We start from the raw sequence: 24,578 nt of genomic DNA, 5'->3' as shown, positions 1-24,578 counted from the left end.
CCTCAACCAGTTCTTGCTCAAGGAACGCGTGACGGACCACCCGATGGTCTCCACCCCCCATTCCTCAGCCCCACACCCAGAAGCGGGGACTGACCTTTGAGGGAGACTGCTATGTTGTTGACCCCTCGGCGGCAGGGGGGCAGCTCCGGGGGCTCCGCATCCAGCAGCCGTTTCACGTGGCTGACGCTGTAGCCGTGGATGGACTCGGTGCTTAGTCCCAGCGTCGAGGCTGGGTCCATCTTAGAAATGTAGTCCTGACGGGACAGGAGGGAGAGAAAGCAGATGATGGAGCAGGACACACACACAGACATGAAGGCCACGAGGAAGGTAGTGCTACAGGGCACAGAAGTCGATGGCGAAGGGGAGGAGCAATGTCTGTCCCACTGAGCACTCCTGCACAAAACCTCTAGAGGCCCCCAGACCCCAGTGCCGACAGAGGCCCAGCAGACCCTCTGAGTTCTCGCATCCCTTACCTTGAACACCTGGAAAACAGCGTCATCCAGCAGCTTCCAGTCAACTTTCCCACTGACCTTGCTGCACCCCAGGAAGAACTCCTGCTGCTTCAAGTCCTGTGAGGCCAAGGTAGACGCACGTGAGCCCAGGGCAGACGGCTCCAAGAAGGGGAGAACGTAAAAGGCCTCGGGAGCTGAGTACTGTGGGTTCGGGGGTCCTTGGAGCCCAGACTTCCTTGGGTAGAAATGACAGTGCCACCCCCCCCCCCCGAAGTTCCTTACCCCTTTGATGATGTGCTGTGGGGGCATCCTCACCACCACCCGAAGAGTCACTTCCTCCTTTGGACCAGAGGTGCTGATACCATCCATGGGAGACAGGTCTGGAAGTGAGAAAGAGGACTGTTGGTTTGGCGGCATCCACAGGTTTTCCTACATCTTCCTGCCACTAGCCTTTCCAAATATGTTTTTATCTAACCCAAAAGTGAAACTGGAAACCAAGCCTGAACAGTGATTAAGGTCTTAGGACCACAACAACCCTCGGTGTCTCAGGACACCAGCATCGGCTTGGCGGCAGCACTGGTACACCCCTGACCCAAGGAAGCCGCACCAGAGCGAGCGGGGGCGAACCCTTTCCTTCTCTCCACCCGCCCAGGGCCTTCTCCCCAACAGGTACCTGTATCTGCGAGGCTCGGGCTGAAGGGATGGGTGAGCGCCAGGCCCAGGGAGCGGCGAGGGGAAGGCAGAGCCGAAGATCCCGGGGCCTGCCCTGGAGCGGAGCTCGCCGAGGGCCCCGGGGCCACCTTCAGCCGGTCGTTCTCAGCTTTCAGCAGGTCCACCTCCAACTGCGGCAAGAACGCGGGGGTCTGGAGCCTCGGCCGCCAGGTCCCGCGGCCCCGCCCCGTCCAGGAGCCCCGCCCCGCCCCCTCCCTGCAGCCCCGCCCCGCGGCCCCGCGGCCCCGCCTGGGACTGACCTGCATGTTGTGCATGGTCTCCCGCAGCTGGTCCAGCTGGTGGGCCGAGTTGAGGGCTTCCAGGCGGATGTCCGTGAGCTTCATCTCCTTCTCCCACAGCTCGGAGCGCAGCTCGGACACCTCCTTCTTCTCGGGCTCCTCCTCCTCGCTGCCCTGGAACAGGCGGGCGTGGGGGGCCGGGGGAGTGGGGCCCCTGGAAGGAGGCAGGGAGCGGCGGGCGTTAGACGCTGAGCCCGCGGGTGGCGGTAACCGGTCCCACTGCCCGGGGAGGGGGCTGCAGTGGGGGGCACTCACTCGGGGGCGTCGGTGCCCGCGGAGGACGAGGCGGAGGACTTGATGGAGGGCGAGGCAGTCTCCGTAGCCTGGTGCTGCAGTTTGGGGGACGAGGGGGCCGAGGAGTCGGGCGTGGCGATCTCCTCGATGTCAGAGTAGGAGGAAGCGGACTTGGGCCCCTTCTTTATGCTGAAGGCTTTGTTGAAGGAACTTCGGAGCTAGAACAAAGCAGATCCGGGGAGAGAGCAGTCAGGGCTCCGCGCTGGAGACGGTGAGGGCGGAGGGGCTTCTGGGACAGAGGCCAGAAGCAGGGATGTGTCGGTAAGCAGGCCTCCCCCAAAGGCTTCACTGGTTTCATGGAATATGGACGGGAGACTCGCCTAGGAATTCGGGCTGAGAGAGAGTGGGACTTGCTGCTGTGCTATGGGAACTTTCTGGGTCTTCCCTCCCCCGTGGGGGAGCCGCACCCGTGAAGGGACGGAGGGGAGGCCCCGGGACACAAGGCGTGCCTCTCAGCGACCCCATCCCACCTTCTCCCGCAGACCAGCAACTGCTCCGTCTGCAGCCTGGCTCACCTGGGCCTCAGGACCCACCTCTGAGCAGGGCTCATCGGATCAGAATCTACCCACCAGAAACTTACACTACGATTCTGTGGAATCAACAGAAGGGAGTGGAACCAAGCTTCTTTTAGTGCCTCCTGTGCTCCGCACATTACAGGATGGTGAAAACAACCAGATACAAGTGCCTTCGACTATTTCCACTCAAATGTCCCAGAATAAGGGACACCTCCCAGCATTTCCTCCAGGTACGCAGGGGATTATAATCTGACCGTAACTGGCTTGGTCTTGGGTGTTGATGAGCTGGCTGTTAGGCATGAGGGAGGGAGACCAGGGTTCTGTCCCACACCCGTCACATGCATCCATTTAGCATGCGCACACACACGGGGAGACGGAGAGGCAGCCGGACACAGAGTAAAGGAGGGGTCAAAGCAAACCAGATCGCTGGGACAGCAAGAGAAGAGAGTGCAAATCTGAGGGCACTCTTTCCATGTGTGTCTCCTGGAGCCTGGGAAAGCTGCAGGTGGTGGCTGGCGCTGCGGGCGGGGCGTGTCAGGGTCTCTACCAGGCGGGACATAGGAAGACCCATCTGGTGATGGGGATGTGAGGGAGGGAGTGTGTGTGCGGGGGACATGCCATCACGTGGCTCAGAGTGTCAGGAAGCACCGTTCTCTGCAGAGATGGAGACCTGGGACTAGGACTCGGGCGTCCTGATTTTCAACCCGATGAAGACTTCTCTAGCCCCTGCCTCCCGGGAAGCCGTGTGTGTGTGTATGTGTGTACCAGTGTGTATGAATGTGTTTATGTGTGTGTTGTGTGTGCGTGTACGTGTGTGTGCACATGCAGGAACAGGTCCTGTGACACCCGTCTGCCGGGAGCACCCGCCCTCTAAGATCACCGAGATCCTAAGTGGGAACAGTGCTCTTTGTGGTTCCGTGTCCCCAAAGCAGAACTGCTGGGCAGTGCACTGTGTGGTGTGATGTGAGGGAGTCCGTGGTCAAGTGAGTTCCGGAAACAGTGGATCCAGCAAAATGAACCGGGACTCTGTCCTGAGATATGTGCGTGTAGAAGGCAGCGTTCCTCAGATCCGAGCATCTTGAAGGGCTGGTGTGGAACTCACCTGGGGCGATGCTGCACTAAGACTCAAGTCTCAGTAATCCCCTGCATTCAGGTCCTTCCTCCCTGTGCCCCTCGGTCAGGCTCTGGGGGAGGGACCTGCTCCCTGCCCGCCGCCCCTTCTGACCAGGGTCTGCAGGAAGCTCTGCATACCTCTCTCTGCCCATCACGATCCCACCTCCGTAGCTTTAGTCCCCTGGGGCCTGCCTTCCGGAATGGGTCTCTCGTCTGTGAGCTCCCTGAGCCTCACTCACTGAATTAAGCATTTGACACTGCTGGATTGTTATCAGTTTTATATGGACAGTATTTTTGTGTCCCTGGCAATTCTGCAGACTCCTTGAGCTCACAGACTCCGTGTTTCCTGTCCTCACAACACCCAGCACAATGTTGGGATAGGGTTTGAGTGGACCTTAACGTGTCTGGTTTGTCATGGATATTGTGGGTTCACTTTCTGTTTGTCTTAGACTTTTATACCCTAATCCCCGAAAGGTCTTTGGAAACCCCATGGCTGCTCAGAGGGCTTCAGGCTTTAGAGTAACCTGAGGTCCAGCGCTCACCTCTCTCTGGTTCATCTCACTCCAGAGCTAAATCTTGAGGCTACCCCCAAACTGAACTGGCCTCTGGCAATCTCTTCCACTTGGGGCTTCTAGGGTTTGATGGATCAAAAGATCAGGGCGCTCGCTTTCCAGACAGGGGGAGCGTGGTCTGACTGCTTTTATAACAGGTGGACTTTGGACTGGGGTCAGGGCGGGCAGGAGGAGGCAGAGCCCTCCCGCTCGGCGCCCGGGCAGACCTCTCCTCTGTCCTCGTGGGGCGGCCGTGGATGGACATGCAGGGGAGGGCGTTAGGGGCTTGGCGGAGGTGGTCACAGTTAGTCTCGTGAGTGGCCGTCTCTGTTTAGGGGGAGGGGGTTGCTCTGGAGATGGGAAGGGTACAGCAAAGGCAAAGAGAAAACGGAGAGGAGTGAGTGTCTTACCTCGTAGACCTGGAAAAAAATAGGGATTTGAAGTCAGCATTTTGAAGGGGAAAAAAAAAAAAAGAAGCAACACTTAATCACTCATTTCACACGGTGGCCCCTGTCTGGACTACACAAAGGTCTGTGGGGGGCTCATCACACGGGGACAGCGGGTGGCACATGCCCTCGTGGGGCCCCCCTCCTCCACACGGGCAGCAGAGGGGCTGGCGGTGTTTTCCATCTGCCTCGATAGTGTCAGAAAGGGCATCCCAAGTCAGTTTTGGGTTATCTGGGAAACAAACAAACAACCAAAACAACGCTCTCTGGACCGGTCAGGTAATACAAAGGTTCCTTTTGAGGTAATCTGGAAAGTTCCACAAATACCTCTCCAAAAAGTTGAAGAAATGACCTCCAGGAGCATCTAGAATGAGTGGCTTTGTTCGTAAAATCTTCTCTCCACAGTATGGGAGTGGGTGGAGACAGATGGGGCGTTCCCTTCTGAATGTCTCCTTCTGTTGCCCATCAGATGTGTGCAGGGCTGGAGGGGATGGCTGGCGGGGGGGAAGTGGGCGGGTAGCTGCGGCAGACCTTGCTCTGGGCAGACGCCACCAGGGGCTCCTATCAGATGGGACTCATCGTGGTGAGTTCCGGAAGGCTGGCTCTCGTGCTGAGGTGGTGTGGTCCCCCAGCGGCCCATGCGGCTCCCCCAAACCTTCACCTACCCAGCTCTTCTTCTTCTTCTTTTTGGCATCGGCCTCCTTGCTGCTGCCGATGCTGGAGTGACTGGTAATGCTGTTGAGGCTCGAGATGCTGTCCGAGGAGTTCTGCCTCTTGATCCGGAGTTCTAGGGGCCAAGCACAGGGGGCGATCACAGACACGGTGGGTTTAAAGGAGACGGCGTGAGGCTTAGGGCAAGTCTCGCTGCAGGAGAAGGAGGAGGAACCACCCACCTCCTCGTCCACATTCTTCCTTTTTTTGGATCATCCTCTCAACAAGCCTTTACTGAGTGCCAGTCACGTTTCAACATAAACAAAGGTTAAGGGATAAAAAAAGCAAGTAGGAAATGATCCCCATCCTCAAGAGGCTCCCAGTCTAGTAGGAGAAAAAGCAGCACAGAATCCAGTGCCCTCGGCTTGAGCAGGTGTGACAAGGGGCAGTCCAGGCCAGGCGTCCACAGTCCTATGGAGACAGTGACCTGACGCCCTCAGGACTTTCTCCAGGAATATTGGCTGGGGGGTCCAAGGCCAAGTGCCCCGCATTTAACCCCAAAAAGCTTTAGTTTCCTCATCTGATGGGCAGAAAATCTTTTCAGCTCTCTGAGAAGGTCTGCAATGGCACCAAAATGATGCCCTTTTCTACTACAGAGAAGGAAAGGGTTAATAAAGGAGAAGGCCTTTGAGTGTTGAAAGAACCGAAGCTCTTCAGGCAGGAACATTGGAAAATGATTTTAGGGCTGAAAAACAGCCCCTGCAAAGGCTGCGCAGGGAGCCGGTTGTGCACTGGGGCTCCTCAGGCTGGGTAGCAGGGCCGGGGAGGGGGGGGAACAGCGAGGGGGATGCTGGAGGACAAGCCCGGCGGGGCGAGCCCTGGGGGCCCCTCGAAGGAAGTCTGCCTTGTGCCGAGAGGACTGGATTTTTAAAACCTTACTATGAAATCATTAGAGGTTCACAGGAAGTTGGAGAGAAATGGGCGGGGAGGTCCCCTGCGTGCACCTTTGACCCAGCCTCCTCCAGGCTTAGCATCTTGGGTGACTATGCACAATGTCTCACAAGAACAAGGAGAAAGGCGAAGTGGCAGGAGCTAGCCCAGAAGGAGGGGGCTAGAGGTGCCTCTCTGCAGCTGTTCCCCTGTTCAGTGCAGGAGACGTGGCTGGTTCTTTTCTCGCCTCTCCTTGACCAGCAATGGATCTTTCAACTCTAGTTTTCCCTTCATACCACAGGGAAAACAAGATCCTAGGATCCGATGAAGGAATCACCACGCTCCCAAAGCACATGGGAAACGCTTCGCTCCATGACCATCAAACCAAGGTTTGCTGCAACCCAGCATGCCTCCAGTTATTTTAAAAGGTATGCAAACTTCTCAAGGGAATATGCGTAACTGAAGTAAAGAATTTTTCGTTTGTATAAAAACGGAGCTATGAATCCATACATTTGTTTATATCTGCATAGAAAATTATTTCTGGAAGGTTTACAAGAAACTATTAGCAGTAATTACCCCTGAGGAGTGGGATTTGGAGGGGGGTTCGGGGAGAGGGATTTTTTATCTTTTACCACACACCCTTTTGTATACTTTACATCAGGGGCTGGCGAGCTTTTACTGTAAAGGCCAGACAGTAAATATCTTAGGCTCTGTGGCCATCTGATCTCTCTTACAACTACTCGGCAAGGCTGGGTGGCATTAAAGCAGCCGCAGACAGTATGTACATTAATGAGCATGGCTGTGTGCCAGTAAAACTTTATTTAAAAACAGGTGGTGAGGGCTTCCCGGGTGGCGCAGTGATTGGGAATCCGCCTGCCAATGCAGGGGACACGGGTTCGAGCCCTGGCCTGGGAAGATCCCACATGCCGCAGAGCAGCTGGGCCCGTGAGCCACAATTACTGAGCCTGTGCGTCTGGAGCCTGTGCTCCGCAACAAGAGAGGCCGCGATAGTGAGAGGCCCGCGCACCGCGATGAAGAGTGGCCCCCGCTTGCCACAACTAGAGAAAGCCCTCGCACAGAAACGAAGACCCAACACAGCCATAAATAAATAAATAAATAAATTAATTAAAAAAAAAAAAAAAAAAAAAACAGGTGGTGAGCCAGATTTGGCCAATGGGCCAGGGTTTGCCAACCCCTAGTTCACATTTTCCTCCAGAACGTGTATTGCTTTTGTGATAAATTTAATTTACAATTAGTTACTTAACAACAAAATGAAAGGCAGCAAAACAAGTATCTATCATCAGTTACTTGGGGGTCCAATTAGCTGTGAGCCTGTCAATTAAATTTTTCAAATATGCTATATGGTACTCTTAAGAGCAAAGGACGTGCTTTAGAATCAAACAGTCTTCAAAAAGTTAAGAAATCTTTTGTGCATTTAAAATTTTGTGCCATGTACATGTATTACCTATTTACAAGCAAAGTAAAGTAGCCATCATTGCTTTAAGCATTAGTTCTTTGACGGCCAAGTTGAACCTGGGTCAAGAAGAATGAGGAAAACATGAAAGCAAAGGACAGGATTCACTTATCCATTCAATACAAATATAGCTGAAGAATCAGGTGTACTCAGGAAACTAGAAATAGCTCAATGTCCCAGACCCATCGCTTAGGAGCTATGTTTGAGCAGTTACTTGTCTTCTCTGATCTTATTCTCAACTGTAAAATATATTTTATAGGGTTGCTACCTGCGATAAACGAGTTAACATAAGTACAATGCTCAGAACAGTGCCTGGCATACTGGAGGTGCTCAAAAACGGCTGGCTGTTCCTGTGGTGGAAGCTGGGGCAGAGCCCGCAGGAGAAGTGATGGGAGATGTGGATGCGGGCAGAGAGAAAGCGCATCCTAGACCAGGAGGAGGGCGGTGCTCCTGCTGCAGGGTTTGCGTGTGTTCTCTTTCCCTTTAACTTGCTTTTCTGAAACGTTTCAAACTCACAGAAACACTTAAAGCACAGCACAAGGGAGGACACCCACAGGCCCTCCCCACCATATAACTGTGATATTTTGTTATATTTGCACCAGTGCACACTCTCTCTGCATACAGACATGTGCACACACATACACACACCCACACACAGAACATTTTCCTGAACAATTTGAAAGCAAGTTGCAGACTTGACACTTTACCACTAAACACTAAGAATAAGAGCATTATCTCACAGCATCAGTATTACACCTAAGCAAATTCAAATTGCAATGATTTCTGATCTTAAATGATGTGGCTGGATCACTCTGGGGGCAGAGTGACAGGAGGACTGTAGCAACACAAGACTAGTTAGGAAATTACTGTGATAACCCAGAAGAAGAGTGACAGCCTAAGCCAGGGGGGTGACAAGACAGCGGAGGACAGACATACAGATCTATGTGTGAGTTACGTGTAGAAGCTAACTGACCACACAGGGTGAACAGGGAGATGTAAAGGATAACACTCCTATCGGTGGGTTCAGTGACCAGGCAGGTGTTTATACCTGAAGTGGGCAAAACTGCAGAAGGGAGAGCGGTAAGCAGTTGGAAATAGAGGTATGGGATTCAGGAGCGTTACACAGATTAAGAAAAGGGACATACAGACGAAGAAGTTGTAAAACCCATTGAGTTAATAAATGAACTCAGCAAGTTTGCAGGATTCAAGATGAACATACAAGAAAATCAATTGTATTTCTCTATACTAGTGATGACTAATCTGAAAATGAAATTAAGGAAACAATTCTATTTACCATAGGATCAAAAATTAAATTCAGCAGAAGAAATGCAAGACGTATACTGAAGGCTGCAAAACACTACTGAAAGAAATTAAAGTATATCTAAATAAATGGAAAGGCATGCCATGGTCATGGAAGACAGCACTGTGAAGACGACAATACTTTCCAAATTCACGTACTGAGCCAATACAATCTCTACACCAAAATCCCAGCCAGATAATTTGCAGAGATTGACAAAGTGACCCTAAGATTCACATGGGAAAACAAAGGGCACAGAGTAGCCAAAACCATCTTGAAAAAGATCAAATTTGGAGGACCCACACTTCTGATTTCAAAGCCTACTACAAAGCTATAGTAATCAAGGCAGGGTGGTACCTGCTAAGGATAGACATACGAATGAATTAATGGCATAAAACTGAGAATCCAGAAATAAACCCATATATTTACGGCTGATTGATTTCCTGCAAGACTGCCAAGATAAGTGAATGGGGACAATAGTCGTTTCAACGAATGGTGCTGGGACAGCAGGACAGCCACTTCTAAAAGAATGAAGTTGGACCCCTACCTCACACCATATAGGAAAAGTAACTCAAAATGGACCAAAGATCTAAATGCAACAGATAAAACTATATAAAACTTTTAGAAGCTAATGTAGGAATAAATCTTCATGACCTTGGATCAGGCAACAGTTTTTTAGATACAACACCTAAAGCACACACACACACAAATCGAAGAAAAAAACAGATCAATTACACTTCATCAAAATGGAAAGCTTTGGTTCTTCAAGGTGAAGCGGAGCAGGACCCCGTGGTCCTTGCCACCCCCATGTCCTCAGCCTGCCTTTTGTGTGTGGAAAAACTTTAGCCAAAGAATAAGTTTAATCAGAGAAGTGAGAAAATGCAGAAACAAAGGAAAACAGTCAAAGGAGACCAAATAATAATAGGTTAGTCATTAAGCATAGTCAAGGACCTTTAGTTCCTCCTTAAGGGCTACAGATAATATTCTGAGCCGTACCCTGTGAGCTGTCTTATAGACAATGAGACCCCCACCAGGTGGAAGAATTTAACTACATGATGACCAGGCTGTAGCCATGACATAAGCTGCCACAATTCCGAGAACTGGCATCAGGGAAATGGGAACAAACAGACCCTGGAACTGAAGATTAACTGTACCTAAAAGAATCAAGATGACGCTGGTCAGACCACTGATGACCAATTTTAAGATGACTGTCAGAGCTGACTCTGCTATTTCTGCATGTTGCCCCCTCCCTCTGTCTATAAAAGCTGTTGCCCACTGATTGTCAGTGGGGGGAGTCGGCCTTTGGACAGGTGTCTGTCCTCCCCACCGGATTGCCGGCATCCAAAATAAACTTTCCTTTCCACCAACCTGGCCCCTTTATTGGCTTTTGAGCAGCGAGTAGCCGGACCCCACTTTCGGTTACAAAGGAACAGTATAAGAAAGTAAAGACAACTCACAGAACTTGGAGAAACAACTCAAACAACTTGGAGAAAATATTTGCAAATCGTATATCTGATAAAGGGCTAGCATTCAGAATATATTAAAAACTCTTAAAACTCAACAGTAAGGACTTCCCTGGTGGCGCAGTGGTTGAGAATCTGCCTGTCTATGCAGGGGACATGGGTTCAAGCCCTGGTCGGGGAAGATCCCACGTGCCGCGGAGCAACAAAGCCCGTGAGCCACAACTACTGAGCTTGCATGCCTGGAACCCGTGCTCTGCAACAAGAGAAGCCACTGCAATAAGAAGCCCGCGCACCACAACAAAGAGTAGCCCCCGCTCGTCGCAACTAGAGAAAGCCCGCATGCAGCAATCGAAGATCCAACGCAGCCAAAAATAAATAAATAAAACAAGTAAATTTATTAAAAAAACCCAAAAAACTCAACAGTAAAAAGAAAACCTGATTAAAGAATAGGCCAAGGATTGAAATAGACATTTCTCCATAAAGAGATACAAATGGCCAATAAGCACATGAAAAAATGCCCATTATATCCTTAGCCACTGAGGAAATTACAACCCAAATCATAATGAGATACCACTTCACCTCCACTAGGATGGCTATAACAAAAAAGGACAACAGCAAATGTTGGCAAGGATGTGGAGACACTGGAACCCTCAAGTTGCTGGGAAGAAGGACAATGGTGCAGCTGTTTTGACAAAGTTTGGCAGTTACTCAAAAAGTTAACAGAGTTACCACATGACCCAGCAATTCCACTGCTGGGTATACACTAAGAGAACTGAAAACATATGTTCACACAAAAACTTGTGCGTGAATGTTCATTGTCGTGTTATTCGTAACAGGCAAAAAGTGAAAACAACCCAGTGTCCACCAACCGATGATGGATAAACAACGTGTGGTGCATCCATACAATGGAGTATTATTCAGCCATAAAAAGGAATGAAGTCCTGACACATGGTACAACATGGGTGGAGCTTGAAAACATTAAACTAAATGAAAGAAGCCAGCCACAAAACACCACATACTGCATGATTCCATTTACATGAAATGTCCAGAATAGGCAAATGCACGGAGACAGAAAACGGATTAGTGGATGCCGGGGCTGAGAGGAGGGAGGAAGAGGGAGTGATGGCTAAGGGGTTCAGGGTTTCTTTGCGGGGTGATCAAAATGTTCTGGATTTAGATAGTGGTGATGGTTGTAAATACAACCTTATAAATATGCTAAAACCCACTGAATTGCATGTGTTAAAAAGGTGAATTGTATGGCATGTGAATTATATCTCAGTTTAAAAGAAAAAGATTACAGAAGCTACCGGATAGACGTGAACACTAGAGAGAGTATGCACAGTCAGAAGAAAAAGCTGACGCTGGAGCCCTGGACAAGATGTTTTCCTTGTGATGAGAAAACTCTTAGGATTTACTCTCAGCCGCTTTCATGCAGCTGTCTGGGTTAATTGTATTAATCACGTGGCACCTTGCATTCTTAGTACTTATTTATCTCATACCGGAAGGCTGCACCTTGTGACCACCTTCATCCACCCCCAGCCCCCCGCCCAGATCACCCCTCATCCTGACTTTCTCTAGCAAAGCTTGACTGGCTGTTAAATCCCAGGCTAACCTGTCACTTGAGCCCCATGGAATCCACGTGATCTCTGTCTCATTTGAAGAGTCGATTCATTCCCCTCGGAGAACCGAAGTGAGGATCAAGTGGGGTTATACACACGTCTGCGCACGCACACGTTTATGTCAAAGCGGAAAGTGCTAGTGTTTTAGACTACTTTCTAGGGCACTTTTAGTTTCATGGCAAATTTGAGCGGAAGGTACAGAGATGCCCCACTACCCCCTGCCCCCCTACATGCACGGCCCCCCCCACTATCAACATCCCCACCAGAAGCTACATTGGCTACAATCGATGGACCTGCACTGACACGTCACCGTCCCCTGGAGCCCAGAGTTTACACTGGGATTCGCTCTTGGTGGTACATTCTGTGGGTCTGGACAAACGGATGAGGACACATATCCCCCATCACCGTATGCTACAGAGTGCTGTCACCGCCCTGCAAACCCTCTGCCTGCCCACCTCCGTTCCCCGCCCCCAGCCCCGAAAGCCACGACCCGGTCACTGTTCCCAGAGTCCCGTCTCTCCCGGAATGTCATACAGTCGGAATCACACAACACGCAGCCTTTCCTGACTGGCTCTTGCGCTCAGCAGTGTACTCTTAACACGGTCGGCATCTTCTCGCCGTTTGATAACTCGTTTCTTTGCAATGCTGAGTGACATTTCGTGGTCTGGCTATGGCAGTTTATTCATCCGTTCGCCTACCGCAGGACATCGGGGTTGCGTCCGAGTTTTGCTGACTGTGAATAAAGCTGCTGTAAACACCCATGTGTAGGTTTCTGTGGGGACATAACACTTCAGCTCCTTTGGGCAGATACCAAGGAGCGTGACCGCTGGGCTGTAGAGCAGGGGTACCTTGCGTTTGTAAGAGGAAAGTGCTATGTTAACGACCGTCTTCGACAGTCATTTGAGGTCGGAGGTGAGGACCCTCTCCTCTCCCTCACCCTCTGGGGTGGTGGGGTCATGACCCTGCTGCTCCTTGCTGACCGTCCGAGGGCCCTCACCTTCTAGAAACCTGACGTGGAGAGAAACCCTGCAGTAAGCCTCTTTCCAGCCCAGCCCTGTGGCCGGAAGGCCTACCTTTGGGTGTGGCTTCTGAGGCATTGAGGGCCCCCTGAATGACGGCCTGGGCCTCAGAGTTCTTCTTCTTCAGAAAGTCTATGGTTTCCCGTAAGTCCAGTAGCTCAGTGTCCTGAGAGAGAAACGAAGTGGTGTCACGGGTGTGGCTGGGGGACACCTGCTCTGTGCCCGGCCAGGGGCTGGGCTCGGGACTCTCCAGACCCGGGGGAGGGCAGGGAATCGGGGCAGGTGGAGGCCCAGGGCGGCAGGAGGGAGGGGGCTGGCCTGGCCTGTCCGTCCCCCCACCCGGGCTCTCACCTTCTCCTCGGCTGTCTCTGCCAGGTGCCGCAGGCGGCATGTCATGCTCACCAGGCTCTGCTCAAAAGCCGCCACCAGGTTGGCCTGAAACAAACACGTACGGGGGTTCCCCAGGTGCCTGGGTTTGGGGAAAGGAGGGGACGTCTGTGGGAGATGGCTGCGCTGACCAACGGCGTAGGGGCTCTTACACCTTGGTTCCCTTTCTGGCCGGAAGAACATTCCTGGGGGGCCCAGCTCCTTGAATGATGAAGCGGCACAGACAGCACCAGGGTGGGGCAGGTCTTTGGAGGCGTCTAGAGATGAGACACCTACTGTTTGCAGAGGTGGGAGTGTCCCCTGCTTCCAAGGGGGCGTCGCTTTATCCTGGTGTAACTCCTCCCCCAGGGCCCCATCACTCCCAGAGAACGGGTTTGGGACAGCTTCCCAGCCCCGCGCCCAGGGGGGCCTCCATTCTTAGGTTCTGGCTGCTCTTTCCCTGATCCTGGGGCTGGAGCGGTAGCTTGGGCCACCTCGCGGCAATTCCACAGTCTGGCCACTAGGTGTCGGGCCGGCTCCGCGAGGGGCCCCCAAGGACCTGGTGGGGGGCAGCAGGGGGAGCGGCAGGAACTCCGGCTCTGCCAGCAGGAAGGCCTGCAGGGAAGGGGGGCGTGCTGAGGCTGGGACCAGAGAGGGGGACGCTCGCTCCGGGAGAGGAAAGGCCGTGGCTGGGGGGGAGTAAACTGTGGCCCTTCGAGGGAGGGGCGCACGCCACACAGAGCTCTGGGGGCCTGTAACCCCTGCTTCCCCTCGGCCAGTGGCTCTGCCTCCCTGGGGGTCGACCCTAGTGTTCGCCCCCTGTCCTTGACACAGGCTGGAGGCCTCTCTAGTGCAGGCTGGGCTCCTTGGCAGGTCTGTGCCACGATGGGGTTACCTCCACCTGCTGGACCGGGAGCTCCTGCCTTCCTGGCCTTGGGTCACCTCTTGTTTGGTCCCTACGTCCCTGCCCGTCTGTGAGCGCATGGCTCCTCGTGAGAGGCCCTGAGATCCCGGCTCCTCGGGGCTTTTCCGTGCCGGCCTCTTCCCGTCTGGGGCTCCCTCTCCTCTGGGGGGGGGGCTGCCGCCCCGCATCCTGTCCCTCCTCTGAGCCCCCCTCACCCCCAGCCCCACTAGGGAGCCTGTATGCCCTCAGGGCTCAGCCGGGGGTCTGGAGAAAGGCTGGCATGTGGGAGGGGGAAGGCGTCTAGGCTGTGCCCAGCGTGGGCAGCTGGGGAGTCCCGGTGAATAGGACACAAGGTCTGGAATCGGGGGACCCTGAGAACAGCAGAGAACCTTCCAGAATCCAGGACTCTGACCCTCAGTGAAAGCCTGTCTCCAAAATTCAGGACCGTCATGTCTGAGCATTTAGTTTGTCCTCTCTTAGCCAAAAGGAACTTCCTGTTCTAAGAGAGTCACCTTCTAAACTCATTCCCTTGGCTCTGGCCCAGACTCGACAGCACGACACTGACAGGGTGTAAATGAGTCAGACAGGCTCATGCTCTCTGACACCCCTCCCCGGCCGCCGTCTCCCAGACATGAACTTCCTGGGCTCTGCCGGACGTGATGGCCTTGGGTGAGGCGTCAGGGACAGAAGAGATGGGTCTTGTTTCTATTACGATTCTTACGGGTCCCCAGCTGTGGGGAAAAGGCTTGACAGGAGCTTTGTGCAAGCCAGTAAGAATACGACTGACCAACTGAGAGTTTGGGAAAGAGAATAAAGAGAACACAGAGAACAACCAGTGTGGTGAAGACACCGCTGCCAGAATGCATTGGAAACACGCAAAACCGCGGTGCAGGGTCTTCTACCTGATTCCAGTGAGACCCAGGCCTGACAGCTGGGCTCCCCAGAGAGGAAGGGAAGAGAAAAAAACCAGCAAGGACTGCGGAAATTGCAGACATGGTTACTTTGTGCAAACACTTGGAAAGCTCCGCAGATCCGGCTCAGCTGTTGTTTACAGCTTTGGGGGAAAATGGCTCTTATGTTCTCTTTGCAGCTCGGTCGCCGGGGAGAGGCTTCTGCGGCCTAGTTTGTGGGGCAGCTTCGTTTCTCCCCATCTCACAGGGTGGAAAAACCGAGGCCACAAGAAACGTATTCTGAGCGGATGTACTCTGGGCAGGCTGAGGGCGGTGACAAGCACGCGGGCCCCCCAGCTAAGCTCAGGGGCCCAAGAAGACAAGGCAGCTGTGGGCGAGGAGCCGGAGCCCGGGCTGGCCTCCTAACAGTGTTGCGGTTCCCAGATGCAGCCCCACTACCCAGCTGTGTGCCTGCCCAGCGACGGGGTGAACAAAGACACGGACGCGCCCCAGGGCAGAGGCCGAGGGTTCCCAGGGATCTATAATTCTGATCCGTTGACTATTTCTGTCCACGGCCGATGGCAAGGCTGTTCCCACCTCCGCGCAGAACCACTGATATAAACCCTTTTCTCTTTCTCTAGGGGGTTCACAGACCATCGGACGGGCGCTCATCCGTACCTATTAATTAGGGTGGGGGTGAAAATGTCTCCTTAGAGACATCCCGACTCGGAGGAGGAGACCAGTCCCCAGATCCTCCGCTGCCTGGAATCAAAGCCCACGGGACACCTCATGAGACAGTTCTCCTGGGGCTGAACTCATGTAGTTTGGGCCCAGACAGCTGCCCGGCTGTCCCCTCCCCGGCACTCACGTTGGCGGAGAGCTGCGACGTCAAGGTGGCTACTTTCTCCTGGGATGACTCCAGTGCCCTGCGAAGCTTCCGGATTTGCTGCAAAGGAGAGGGAGACGCACTTACAGTGGCAGAAGAGGTGTAAGGCTCGCAAGGAGATGGGGTGCATGGGTGTTAGGAGGCCGGGGCGAAGGCTGGGGACCCTACCTCAGACTGCATCCTCTCCTCAGCCTGGAGAAGGAGCACAGAAGGGGGGTGGGGGGAGGAGGGAGAGAGAGAGAGAGAGAGAGAGAGAGAGAGAGAGAGAGAGAGAGAGAAGGCGGTTACTACAGAGGCAAAGGCAGCGCGCAGAACTCGAGGAAGCGAGATGCAGAAGCACCAAGAGGCTGAAGCCCTGGGGCGGGGCCTGGCTCCTCACGGGGTGGGCTCAGACCCCAGACCACGGTTCAGTAAAACACACCTCTGGAGCAGAGGTCACAGCCACCTCTGCCATTGCCAAGAAGGCCAGGAAATGAAACTGCTGATCTGAAGGCTAACCCTATCGCCACCAACTTGAAGGAGTAAAGCGTTAGGGGCAGAACGAACCTAAGGACCAGCTTACGCCTCACGGGCATACGCGGGCCCAGGGCCCACGAGGAACATGCGGCAGATTCTGCACACAGCGAGGGTTCTGGGGTCCCTGAGCGCGGCCCACCCTCCCGGGCACAGAACGCCTCCACGACCAGGGGATTCTCCGTATTTCAAAGGAGGCACAAAAGGCGCCAGGGTCGCTCAGGGATTGGAGGTGAGGCCGGAAGGACCACCGAGGTCTAGAAGCGCCCACTTCGTGCCCTAAGCTCCAGGGGCCCCCACCCCGCCCCGCCCCGCCCCCAGGAGGGTCCAGGGCGCAATTTGGTGCTGGGGGTGTGGGGGGGGAGAAGCGAGGCTCTTACTGAGGAGTAGGTGGAAGAGGCACTGGAGGCCAAGGACAGCACTGAGCCGTGAACTGCAAGAGAAGCAGAACGCAAAGGGTTAGCAAAGTGCTCGGCCGGGGAACCCGGGGAGGGTTCCCGGGAGGAGCGCTAAGGCCAGGGTTTGGGTTCTGATCCTGGAGCAGAGAGGGAGAACAGAACAGAGCACGCGGCTGTCTGCCCCGCCGAGGACTCGAGTTCCGGGCAGGGCTGGCCTGCCCCCTCCGGCCCGTGCTCTCTGACAGCCGGGGCGAGGGCCCTGTGCCCGGCCTGCTCCTCCGAGGGCGCAGGGGTCCGGGAGAGAAGATGCTCCCGGGCACGTGTCACCGCCTCCCCCATCAGGAAAGCACCGTCGCTGCTGAGGAAGAGGCAGTTCCCATCAGAGCTGCTCAGAACGAAACGCAATTCTGCCTGTGCCTCCTCTTCGCAGTGGGGATCGTTCAGATGAGAAAAGTCTCCAAGTGCAAGACACTCATTCTGATTCTTCATGAACGACAGCCCTACTGACAGAACCGGAGCATGTTGGCAAGGAAAGCCCCCGGGATGCGCGTCCTGATGTCACCGAGTCTCACCCCCAGAAAGCCGGGCTCCAGCTCTGGCCACCGCGCCCAGAGGGCCGCCCTGAAGCCGGTCTTCGGAACGTTCTTGAAAGAGGAATGAGATGCCTAATTCTCGTAAGGCTTTAAGAGCTACCTCTGCGTCCCCGTAAGCGGTCCTGTCCTCTGATGACTCGGGGGATGGGAGGACGGTGGCGGCATGCTCCGAGAGCGCCATCTAAATAAGCCTTGCACGCTGCCTCCCCTCCCCCGCCCCCGGGAGAGGCTCCATCCCAAAGCCCCAGGGCTAGACGGTGCTACCCAAGGTTTCTGGGCCCCCAGACCCTTCAGAGGGATGGGAAGAAAGAGCTGAAATGGCCCAACTGGGTGTTCTGTGAATCAGACACGTGCGCGGTGGCGGCAGCGGTGGGCGAGGGGACCCAGCAGAGCTGGAATGAGCGTGAACCGCGCTGGCATGAAGTCTCACCGTCGTCCGTGGGGTCTCGGAAGGATCCTGACCGGATCATCCCCTTGGGTCTCTCGGCCAGGGACAGGGTGCTCCCCATTTGGGAGCCGCTGTACAGCTCGAAGGCCGCCTCGTGGGTGGGGATGCTGTTGGAGCGGGTGATTCTTGGCGTGGTGGCCGCAGTGGGACTCACTGGAAGGACAGAGGGGGGGACAGGAGAGGGAGGGGAGGGCGGGAGAAGAGGCAGGGGCGTCAGCTTCCGGCCCCGGGGGCGGGGCGCCAGGAGCAGAGGCGGATGGAGGGGCGGAGAGGAGGCCGGGCGGGCGGGGCGGCGGGTGTGCAGGGGCGGGCGAAGAGCGTGGCCTGTTTGAACGCCCTTCCCTCGGGCCTGTCTGCCCCGGAGAGGTCGCTTTCGAAGGTCAGGCTGGGGGCCTGGCAGCTTTTCTGAAACCTTCGCATCACTTGGATGTGCCCATGAAAACGGGGTGTCGTGTTTCTCTAACACACAACGGGCTGCCGGGGAGGCCTGAGAGTTCAGAGCAAGACTCAGATCCGAGTGATGAAGAGAACCAGCGAGAGACAGCGGTCAGGCTGTGGGGCACACGGCCGGGCACCACGGAGGGGAGCGGGGCTCCCCATAAAGCACGCCGCTCTGGGCGCGTGCCCAGCATTACCCTGGCTGGAAGGCCAGAGCCGGTGAGCGTGTCCGCAAGGCTGTGCAGCCCTGCTGGCCCGCAGCCCCGCCCCCTCGGCCCCTGCCTCTCGGCGTGCATGCTTGGGGTGCGGGGGCTCCTTGGACACTCCGTGGACGTCCAGTCTCCAGGAAGACCTGGGAAGAAGACAACCTCCCTCTCTCGGGGCCCTTCAGCGTGTGTGAGGTGATGATCGTGGCTTGGCCTGGCCCCTCATCCCCCTGTGTGGTCTCCATGGAGACGGACAGCGAGCTGGCCCCGCCCTCCCTTTAATGGCTCTCAGGGACCAGATGACCTTCCCTTTAGCATCGCGCCCTTCTCTAGCAAGATGACCCCGACTCCTAGTTTTCTCAGATTCCCCAGTCGTCCCACAGGCGATGTCCCACAGTGGATTTGGAGACGCAGGAAGGAAGCAACAGGCCGGCCCGGGCTCTGTCCTCAAGGGCCCCCGGCACTCGGCCCCCAGGAAGCAGGGCCGTGGGCCCCGGCCTTCGCCCCTCCCGTCTCTGAAGCAGAGTCGCCTCCTGCTCACAAGCTGCCCCTTCTCCTCAGACACCAGGAAGGGTGAGGCCAGCACGGGGCTCCCTCAGTCCTGCCTCCGGGATTGGACGGTCCCGGCTTTGGGGCAGACCCACCTCTGCACTCGGCCGCTCACCCCCTGCCTCCCCAGCTGCCCAACGCTGCGTCGCGGCGCTGGGTGCGGCGGCTCCCTTCCGGCTGCACCGGGTTTTGCTCTGGGCCTCCCTGACAGCTCTTCCACGCCAACAGGCAGACTCTCTGATGCTGCAAGGACCCCACAGCCTGGGCCCAGGGGCCACGTCTCAGGTCAGGGTCTAGGCGCACTCGGCCGTGCGTCTCACGGTGGATGGATGAACTGAGACCCGTGAACCGGCCGCCAGGGCGCGAACCAAGTATGAGGTGAAGCCCAAGGCCCCGCTGCCCTGCCTGCCCCCCGGCACGGCGGTGACTGCGGACACTGACCTATGTTGGTGAGCTGGCCCTTGGCGCTCAGGGACATGGACAGCGCAGGGGGCGACGGCAGCTCTGGTTGGTCGTCGGACTCGGGCAGCCCCCCGATGGTGTGCGAGTGTCGCCGCTCCTTGGCCTCCTCCTGGGACTGGAGCTGGTACCTGTGGGCGGCAGCCGACAGCTCGGTCTGGGCTTCTACCACCTGAGCTCAGAGGTGGGCTCCCAAAGCAGGACGAGGAGGTGGGAGCCGTCGGGGCTGACTACGGGGGGTGGGGGTGGGGTCAGCATCCTCCCAGACCTCGGGAGGGGCGGAAGGGCTGGGGACGTCCCTGCGGGGCTGCCCGAGGTGGGCCGAGATGACGGAGGCCCAGGACAGAGCTCGGCGTTCGAACCTCCCAGCAGCAGGAATCACCAGACTGCAGGACCTACTGCCCACCTGAGTGGCCAGAGGTGGCCCGCTCTCCCTCAGGCTTGGAGGGGGGGAAGTTCTGGCGGGACTGGGGCAGACAGCACGGGCTGGTGCAGGGAAGTGCGTGAGTCCCATGTGCAAGCCTGTCTCTCCTCTGTCACCAGAGCCCTGGCTATAAGGTGACGCACACACACAGTGAGCCTGGGTGCGGTGTACGGGAACCAGGTACACGTGACTGGCCGAAAGGGGCACCGCATGCATGACTGGAGCCTGGGACAGGGCAAGTTACGGTTTTTCATGCAGACCAGGAGCCCCAGGTATAGGAAAGAAAAACACACGTAAGGGTTACCTGAGCCCCTTCTTGGGAAGAGTATTCCGATCCCGCTGATTACTGCGGAGGAAAAAAAGAGAAGCACGTGGGTCCATCTTAGGAACTAGAGTTTGGGACCAGAGGTTTGACGGATGCAACACCGGGACCCAGGGCATCCGACTGTGAGTCCCCCGCCTCCATAAACAAAGGGGAGGTCAGCCACAGCCGCCTCTGGGCTCACAATTTGAGAAATTTATCTGAGACGTTCGATGTTTTTCTCTGATTAGCTTCCCACTCCCCGGCACCGCTCCCCGGCAACCAGGGATTGAACCCGGGCCCTGGGCAGTGAAAGCGTGGAGTCCTAACCACTGGACCGCCAGAGAATTCCCTCTGATTAGCTTTTTAATGATCATACTGTGGTAGATGAAAACCAGGATGTCACATAATAGGGATGATCTGGGGCCAATGATTAGGAAGCAGACGCTTCGGAGGGCAGGTTGAACCAGTCACGAGGGCTTGGGGAAGTCACTGAACGTCTGTGTACTGGTTCCTCATGTAGCAGGTGAGAATCAGAATTTAAACACAGAAACGAAATCCTGTTCCATAAGAGTCGCTGAGAAGCAGAGGAGGTTACTTAATGGACACACAAGTGTTGAAGGTCACCGAGCAGCAATCAAACACGGCCGGAGGCAGGGGCGGGTTCAGGCTCGGCCCCGCCCACCTACCTGTCCAGCTGCCCGGTCCTGGGGCTTCCGCTCCAGGGCAGCTCTTCAGTGTTCTCCTCTGCGGGGGCGGCGGGGGGAGCGGGGGCCGCGGGGACGGGGGCGCTGCTGGGGAAGGCGCCGGGCAGGCTCATGGGCATCTGGAGGGACTCCATGCTCCTGTGCAGGCTTGAGAGCTTGGGGTACATGCGGGTCTCTTTGGGGACGCCGAAACTGCTCATGAGCTCCAGGCCCTGGGAGAAGCTGGCGGAGTTGATGTTGAGGATGGGGGCTGGGCTGGGGCTGAAGCAAGAAGGGAGGGGGCCCCCGGCGGCCGGGCCCGGAGCGTGCAGATCTGGGACCTTCGGCGCATGGGCGTCAGCGGACGCAGGGAGATCCAGGCTGTTGGAGTTGACCTTGTCCAGATTGGCTAGGGAGGGCGGCTTGACAAAGCTCTTAGCCGTGGCCCTGAGAGAAGTGACGATAAAACAGGACATTTAGGATCACGGAGTAAGAGACACAACAGGCAGGTGGGATCTCAGCCAAATCCTAGTCCTGTTTCCTCGCTTTCGGGCTCTTTGCAAAGCACGGGGGGCTTCTCTCAAGGCCATTGGGAAATACGGGGGAGGAAATCTGACCTGGGCACCATCAAGTCTTAACGAGGGGGCAGCACATGCATAAGGGAGACAAGGGTGGGTTTACACACAAATGGATGTGTGTGTGAGAAAATAGAACAGCAAAACCACCCAGGCAAGAGCTCGGAGAGGCTCAGAGCACATCGGGAGGCACTGAGAACAGCTCCGAAAGACGGAAGAGGCGCCCGGCACCCGGGGAACAGGGGGGAGGCCCAGGGGCAGCAGGGGACGGGCCGCCCCGTCTAAGGAGCGCCAGGACCCTGGGAGGATGCCGGGCACGCAGACAGGAGGAAGCGCCCAGCCTGGGTACCTGAGGGGGGTTGGCGGCAGCTCTGCCAACTTGGGGGCCGGGGAGTGGCTCGCTTGGCCCTTGGGCGTGCTCTCTGGGGAGCCCATGCTCTTCAGGGACACGCTGTCTGGGTCCAGGGCCACGGCCTTGGCCTTGGCCTTCTCCTTCTCCCGGTCCGTCTGGTTGACGGGGGCTGGGGTGGCCCGCCCGCCGGCCCCCTTGGAGGGCTCCTTCAGCCTGGAGGGCGTCAGGCTGCCCTGCCTGGTGCTGAGGAGACTGGGGTCGATACTGCTGCTCACGGGCCGGGGGCCGGCCCGCCCGCCGGTCACGCTCATGGAGCTGGACTTGGCCGGTCGGGGCAGGCTGCGGTACTGGATGTTGGAACGGGCGCCCGGAGCCAGGAAGCCGGGCTCTGCGCTGTTGGGCACGTCCAGGCTGGTCTTGCGTCCATTTGCCGGCTTGACGGGGATGCCCGAGGACTTCTGGACCTTGCCGAGCGTGGCCGAGCCCCCGGTCTGCACGACGGTGGCCGTGCCTGTGGCGGGAGGGGGCTTCTTGTAGCCGAAGGATCCCGATGTGGATGGGCGCGCGATGCCCGAGGGAGGCTTCTTGGCGTCACCCAGGCGGTCGCGGCCGGCGTCCGAGGAGGAGCGCTGCAGGCCGGCGCTCTTCACCGCCAGCTTGCCCTTGTCGGCAGCCTTGCCCTCGGGTTTGCCTGCGGAGGGCGGACAGGAGTGAGCGCCGAGGCCAGCGTCTCCGGCCCAGGGAGGAGGGGCGCCGTGGGGCTTTAGGGTCTAACTGCGGGCAGGCGAGCGGGAGCCCCGCAGGCTGAGGACCCTTCTCGCCAGATGGGAGGGGACTCTGGGCGGGACTGGCCTCCGATTGTTTGTTTTGTTCTTTGTTGTTCTCCGCTCCCAGGGTCGGGTGTCCCAGTTTGGTTGAAACGGCAAAAGCGATCACAAAGATTGTCAAGAAGGAATGACGTCTAACACTGGTCCAGGGAGGGAAGGTGGGGGAAGCAAGGGGACTGGACCCAGCTGTGTCTGCCGGTGGTTAGGGACCAGAGGGAGCCTGACCGAGGCCGAGGGTCACCAAGGGGCCGCTCTGGGAGCGGCATGATTCTGACACTGTGTCAGGACCTCCCTGGGGTGGCAAACAAGCCCTCAGAAAGACAAGGGCATCACCCGCGCGTCCCAGGAGAGGAGAGGGAACCGCTGGACAGTGTGAGGCAGGTCAGGCCAGGCTCCCCGCTCCTCTACAGCTGGGCCTAGGCTTTAAGCACGTGGCATTTGTATGCCCACATGTGCACGGCGGGCATCGTACTGCCCGTCTTCCCTGGCTCGGGAGGGCCTGGGGACTAGGGGGGACGGCACGTGGAGGCAGCGTGCGGGCTGGCCATCTCCCGAGGGCTAACGGCTGTGAGGAAGCCAGGGAAGCAGCACTTGGCCCTGGTCCCCCCGGCCCCTTGTCACTCGGCTCACCTGCGACCTTGAGGGCGCTCTGGGCCGTGTGAGTGATGGGGGAGGTGACGGCCACCGGCGGGGTCTTGCCCTTCTTCAGGGACCCGGGGTGCCCCAGGGTGACGGGCTTCTTCAGTTCCCCAACCTTGGATGGGTCGTCGCAGCTCTCGGGCCGCTCCCGCCGCCACTTGGACGCCCCGGGCTCCATCTTCAGGCTGCCGCTGTCGTACTCCAGCTTCTTGGGGGCCTTCTCCTCCGACTCACTGAACCAGCTCAGCCCACTCTCTGCCAGCGAGCGCTTCTCGGAGTCCGTGCGCAGCTGGAGACGAGAGAAGGCAGAGTGGATGCTCAGGTGGGGAAGGGAGGACTGGGCGGAGGGAGGGACTTCGGCTGCCGGGCGGCCTGACTCTTCTAGAGCAGACAGTGAACCAGCCTTCCGCCCGCACCTCCAGGCTGCCAGAGAGGACGGCACACAGATCCCGGGCTTCTCTTCCTCTCCAGGTGGGACAGCACTTACGGGCATCCCTCCGAACTGGCGTGGGCGCTCGATAGAGGCCCGCCCACCAGGACAGCAGCTCACGCCTTAGGTGACTGCCCGGCAGCTAGGGATTTCTTTCCACCAGCTCAAGAAGGACTCGGCCAAGGGCACGTGGGAACCAACCCCACGGAGCAGGGGAGCGGGCGTGCCACCCCGCGCACAGGCGCGGCCCGGTCTGCCCCGCGGTTCTCTTGCAGAAGGCGGCCTAGGCACCCGCACGCCCACGTACCACTAGAGTCGAGTTCCTGCGAGATGCCGTCGGCGTGGTGGGCAGGGAGTTGAGTGAGGAGCTGGCGTTGAACTCTTCCGAGCTGAGGTTGTCTGAGGCATCACTGAGCCCGCTGCTGATGGAGCTGCTCTCATCCCAGCTGCGGGACAGGAGAGAAAGGTTAGCAGTCAAGACAGAAGCCACGGCGAGAAATAAAGTTCCCATAATGAAGGCAGGATGGCTCTACTCCAGCATACAGACCGGCCAGAAGGGGAAAAGCTTGGGGGTTAGTCCTGGGTTTGCCGGCAACGCAAAGAGTGATTTAAACTTCCTTGTAATTTGGTGCTGTTCTTTCATAAAAGGAAGGGACTACACAGGGAACTCTACTCAACACTCTGTAATAACCTATGTGGGAAAAGAATAGGAAAAAGAAAAGATACACGTGTTAGACATACACTGAATCAAGTTGCCTTACAGCTAAAACAAGAACAACGTTGTAAATCCACTATACTCCGATATATAATAAATATTAAATTTAAATTAAAAGAAAAAGAAGGGACTAGCTTTATCTGGT

At 56.5% G+C, this 24,578-nt stretch overlaps 1 protein-coding gene across 9 annotated transcripts in view; it reads right to left on the bottom strand.

The window, feature by feature from the left end:
- Positions 1-24,578, bottom strand: part of NAV1 (neuron navigator 1) — a 210,739-nt gene that overhangs the window by 7,427 nt on the left and 178,734 nt on the right. For 6 of the 9 annotated variants that reach the window (XM_057548851.1, XM_057548867.1, XM_057548891.1 and 3 more), the window contains 19 exons: positions 24,026-24,164; positions 23,280-23,577; positions 21,820-22,513; positions 20,899-21,342; positions 20,213-20,254; positions 19,467-19,615; positions 17,815-17,985; positions 16,774-16,826; positions 16,049-16,072; positions 15,863-15,940; positions 13,186-13,269; positions 12,889-13,000; positions 5,047-5,168; positions 1,718-1,914; positions 1,424-1,616; positions 1,126-1,294; positions 735-832; positions 474-569; positions 95-254 (listed from right to left, as the gene is read on the bottom strand). In XM_057548851.1, the coding sequence (XP_057404834.1) occupies positions 95-254; positions 474-569; positions 735-832; positions 1,126-1,294; positions 1,424-1,616; positions 1,718-1,914; positions 5,047-5,168; positions 12,889-13,000; positions 13,186-13,269; positions 15,863-15,940; positions 16,049-16,072; positions 16,774-16,826; positions 17,815-17,985; positions 19,467-19,615; positions 20,213-20,254; positions 20,899-21,342; positions 21,820-22,513; positions 23,280-23,577; positions 24,026-24,164 (3,323 nt within the window). The remainder of the gene's footprint in view (positions 1-94; positions 255-473; positions 570-734; positions 833-1,125; positions 1,295-1,423; positions 1,617-1,717; positions 1,915-5,046; positions 5,169-12,888; positions 13,001-13,185; positions 13,270-15,862; positions 15,941-16,048; positions 16,073-16,773; positions 16,827-17,814; positions 17,986-19,466; positions 19,616-20,212; positions 20,255-20,898; positions 21,343-21,819; positions 22,514-23,279; positions 23,578-24,025; positions 24,165-24,578) is intronic. The other 3 variants (XM_057548882.1, XM_057548877.1, XM_057548885.1) reach the window with 3 other exon arrangements.

The sequence above is a fragment of the Balaenoptera acutorostrata genome, chromosome 1 (assembly GCF_949987535.1).
Source record: "Balaenoptera acutorostrata chromosome 1, mBalAcu1.1, whole genome shotgun sequence".
In the NCBI taxonomy this organism is placed as follows: Eukaryota; Metazoa; Chordata; class Mammalia; order Artiodactyla; family Balaenopteridae; genus Balaenoptera; species Balaenoptera acutorostrata.
The sequence above is the reverse complement of the archived record's forward strand: the minus strand, read 5'-3'. Positions and strand labels throughout refer to the sequence as shown.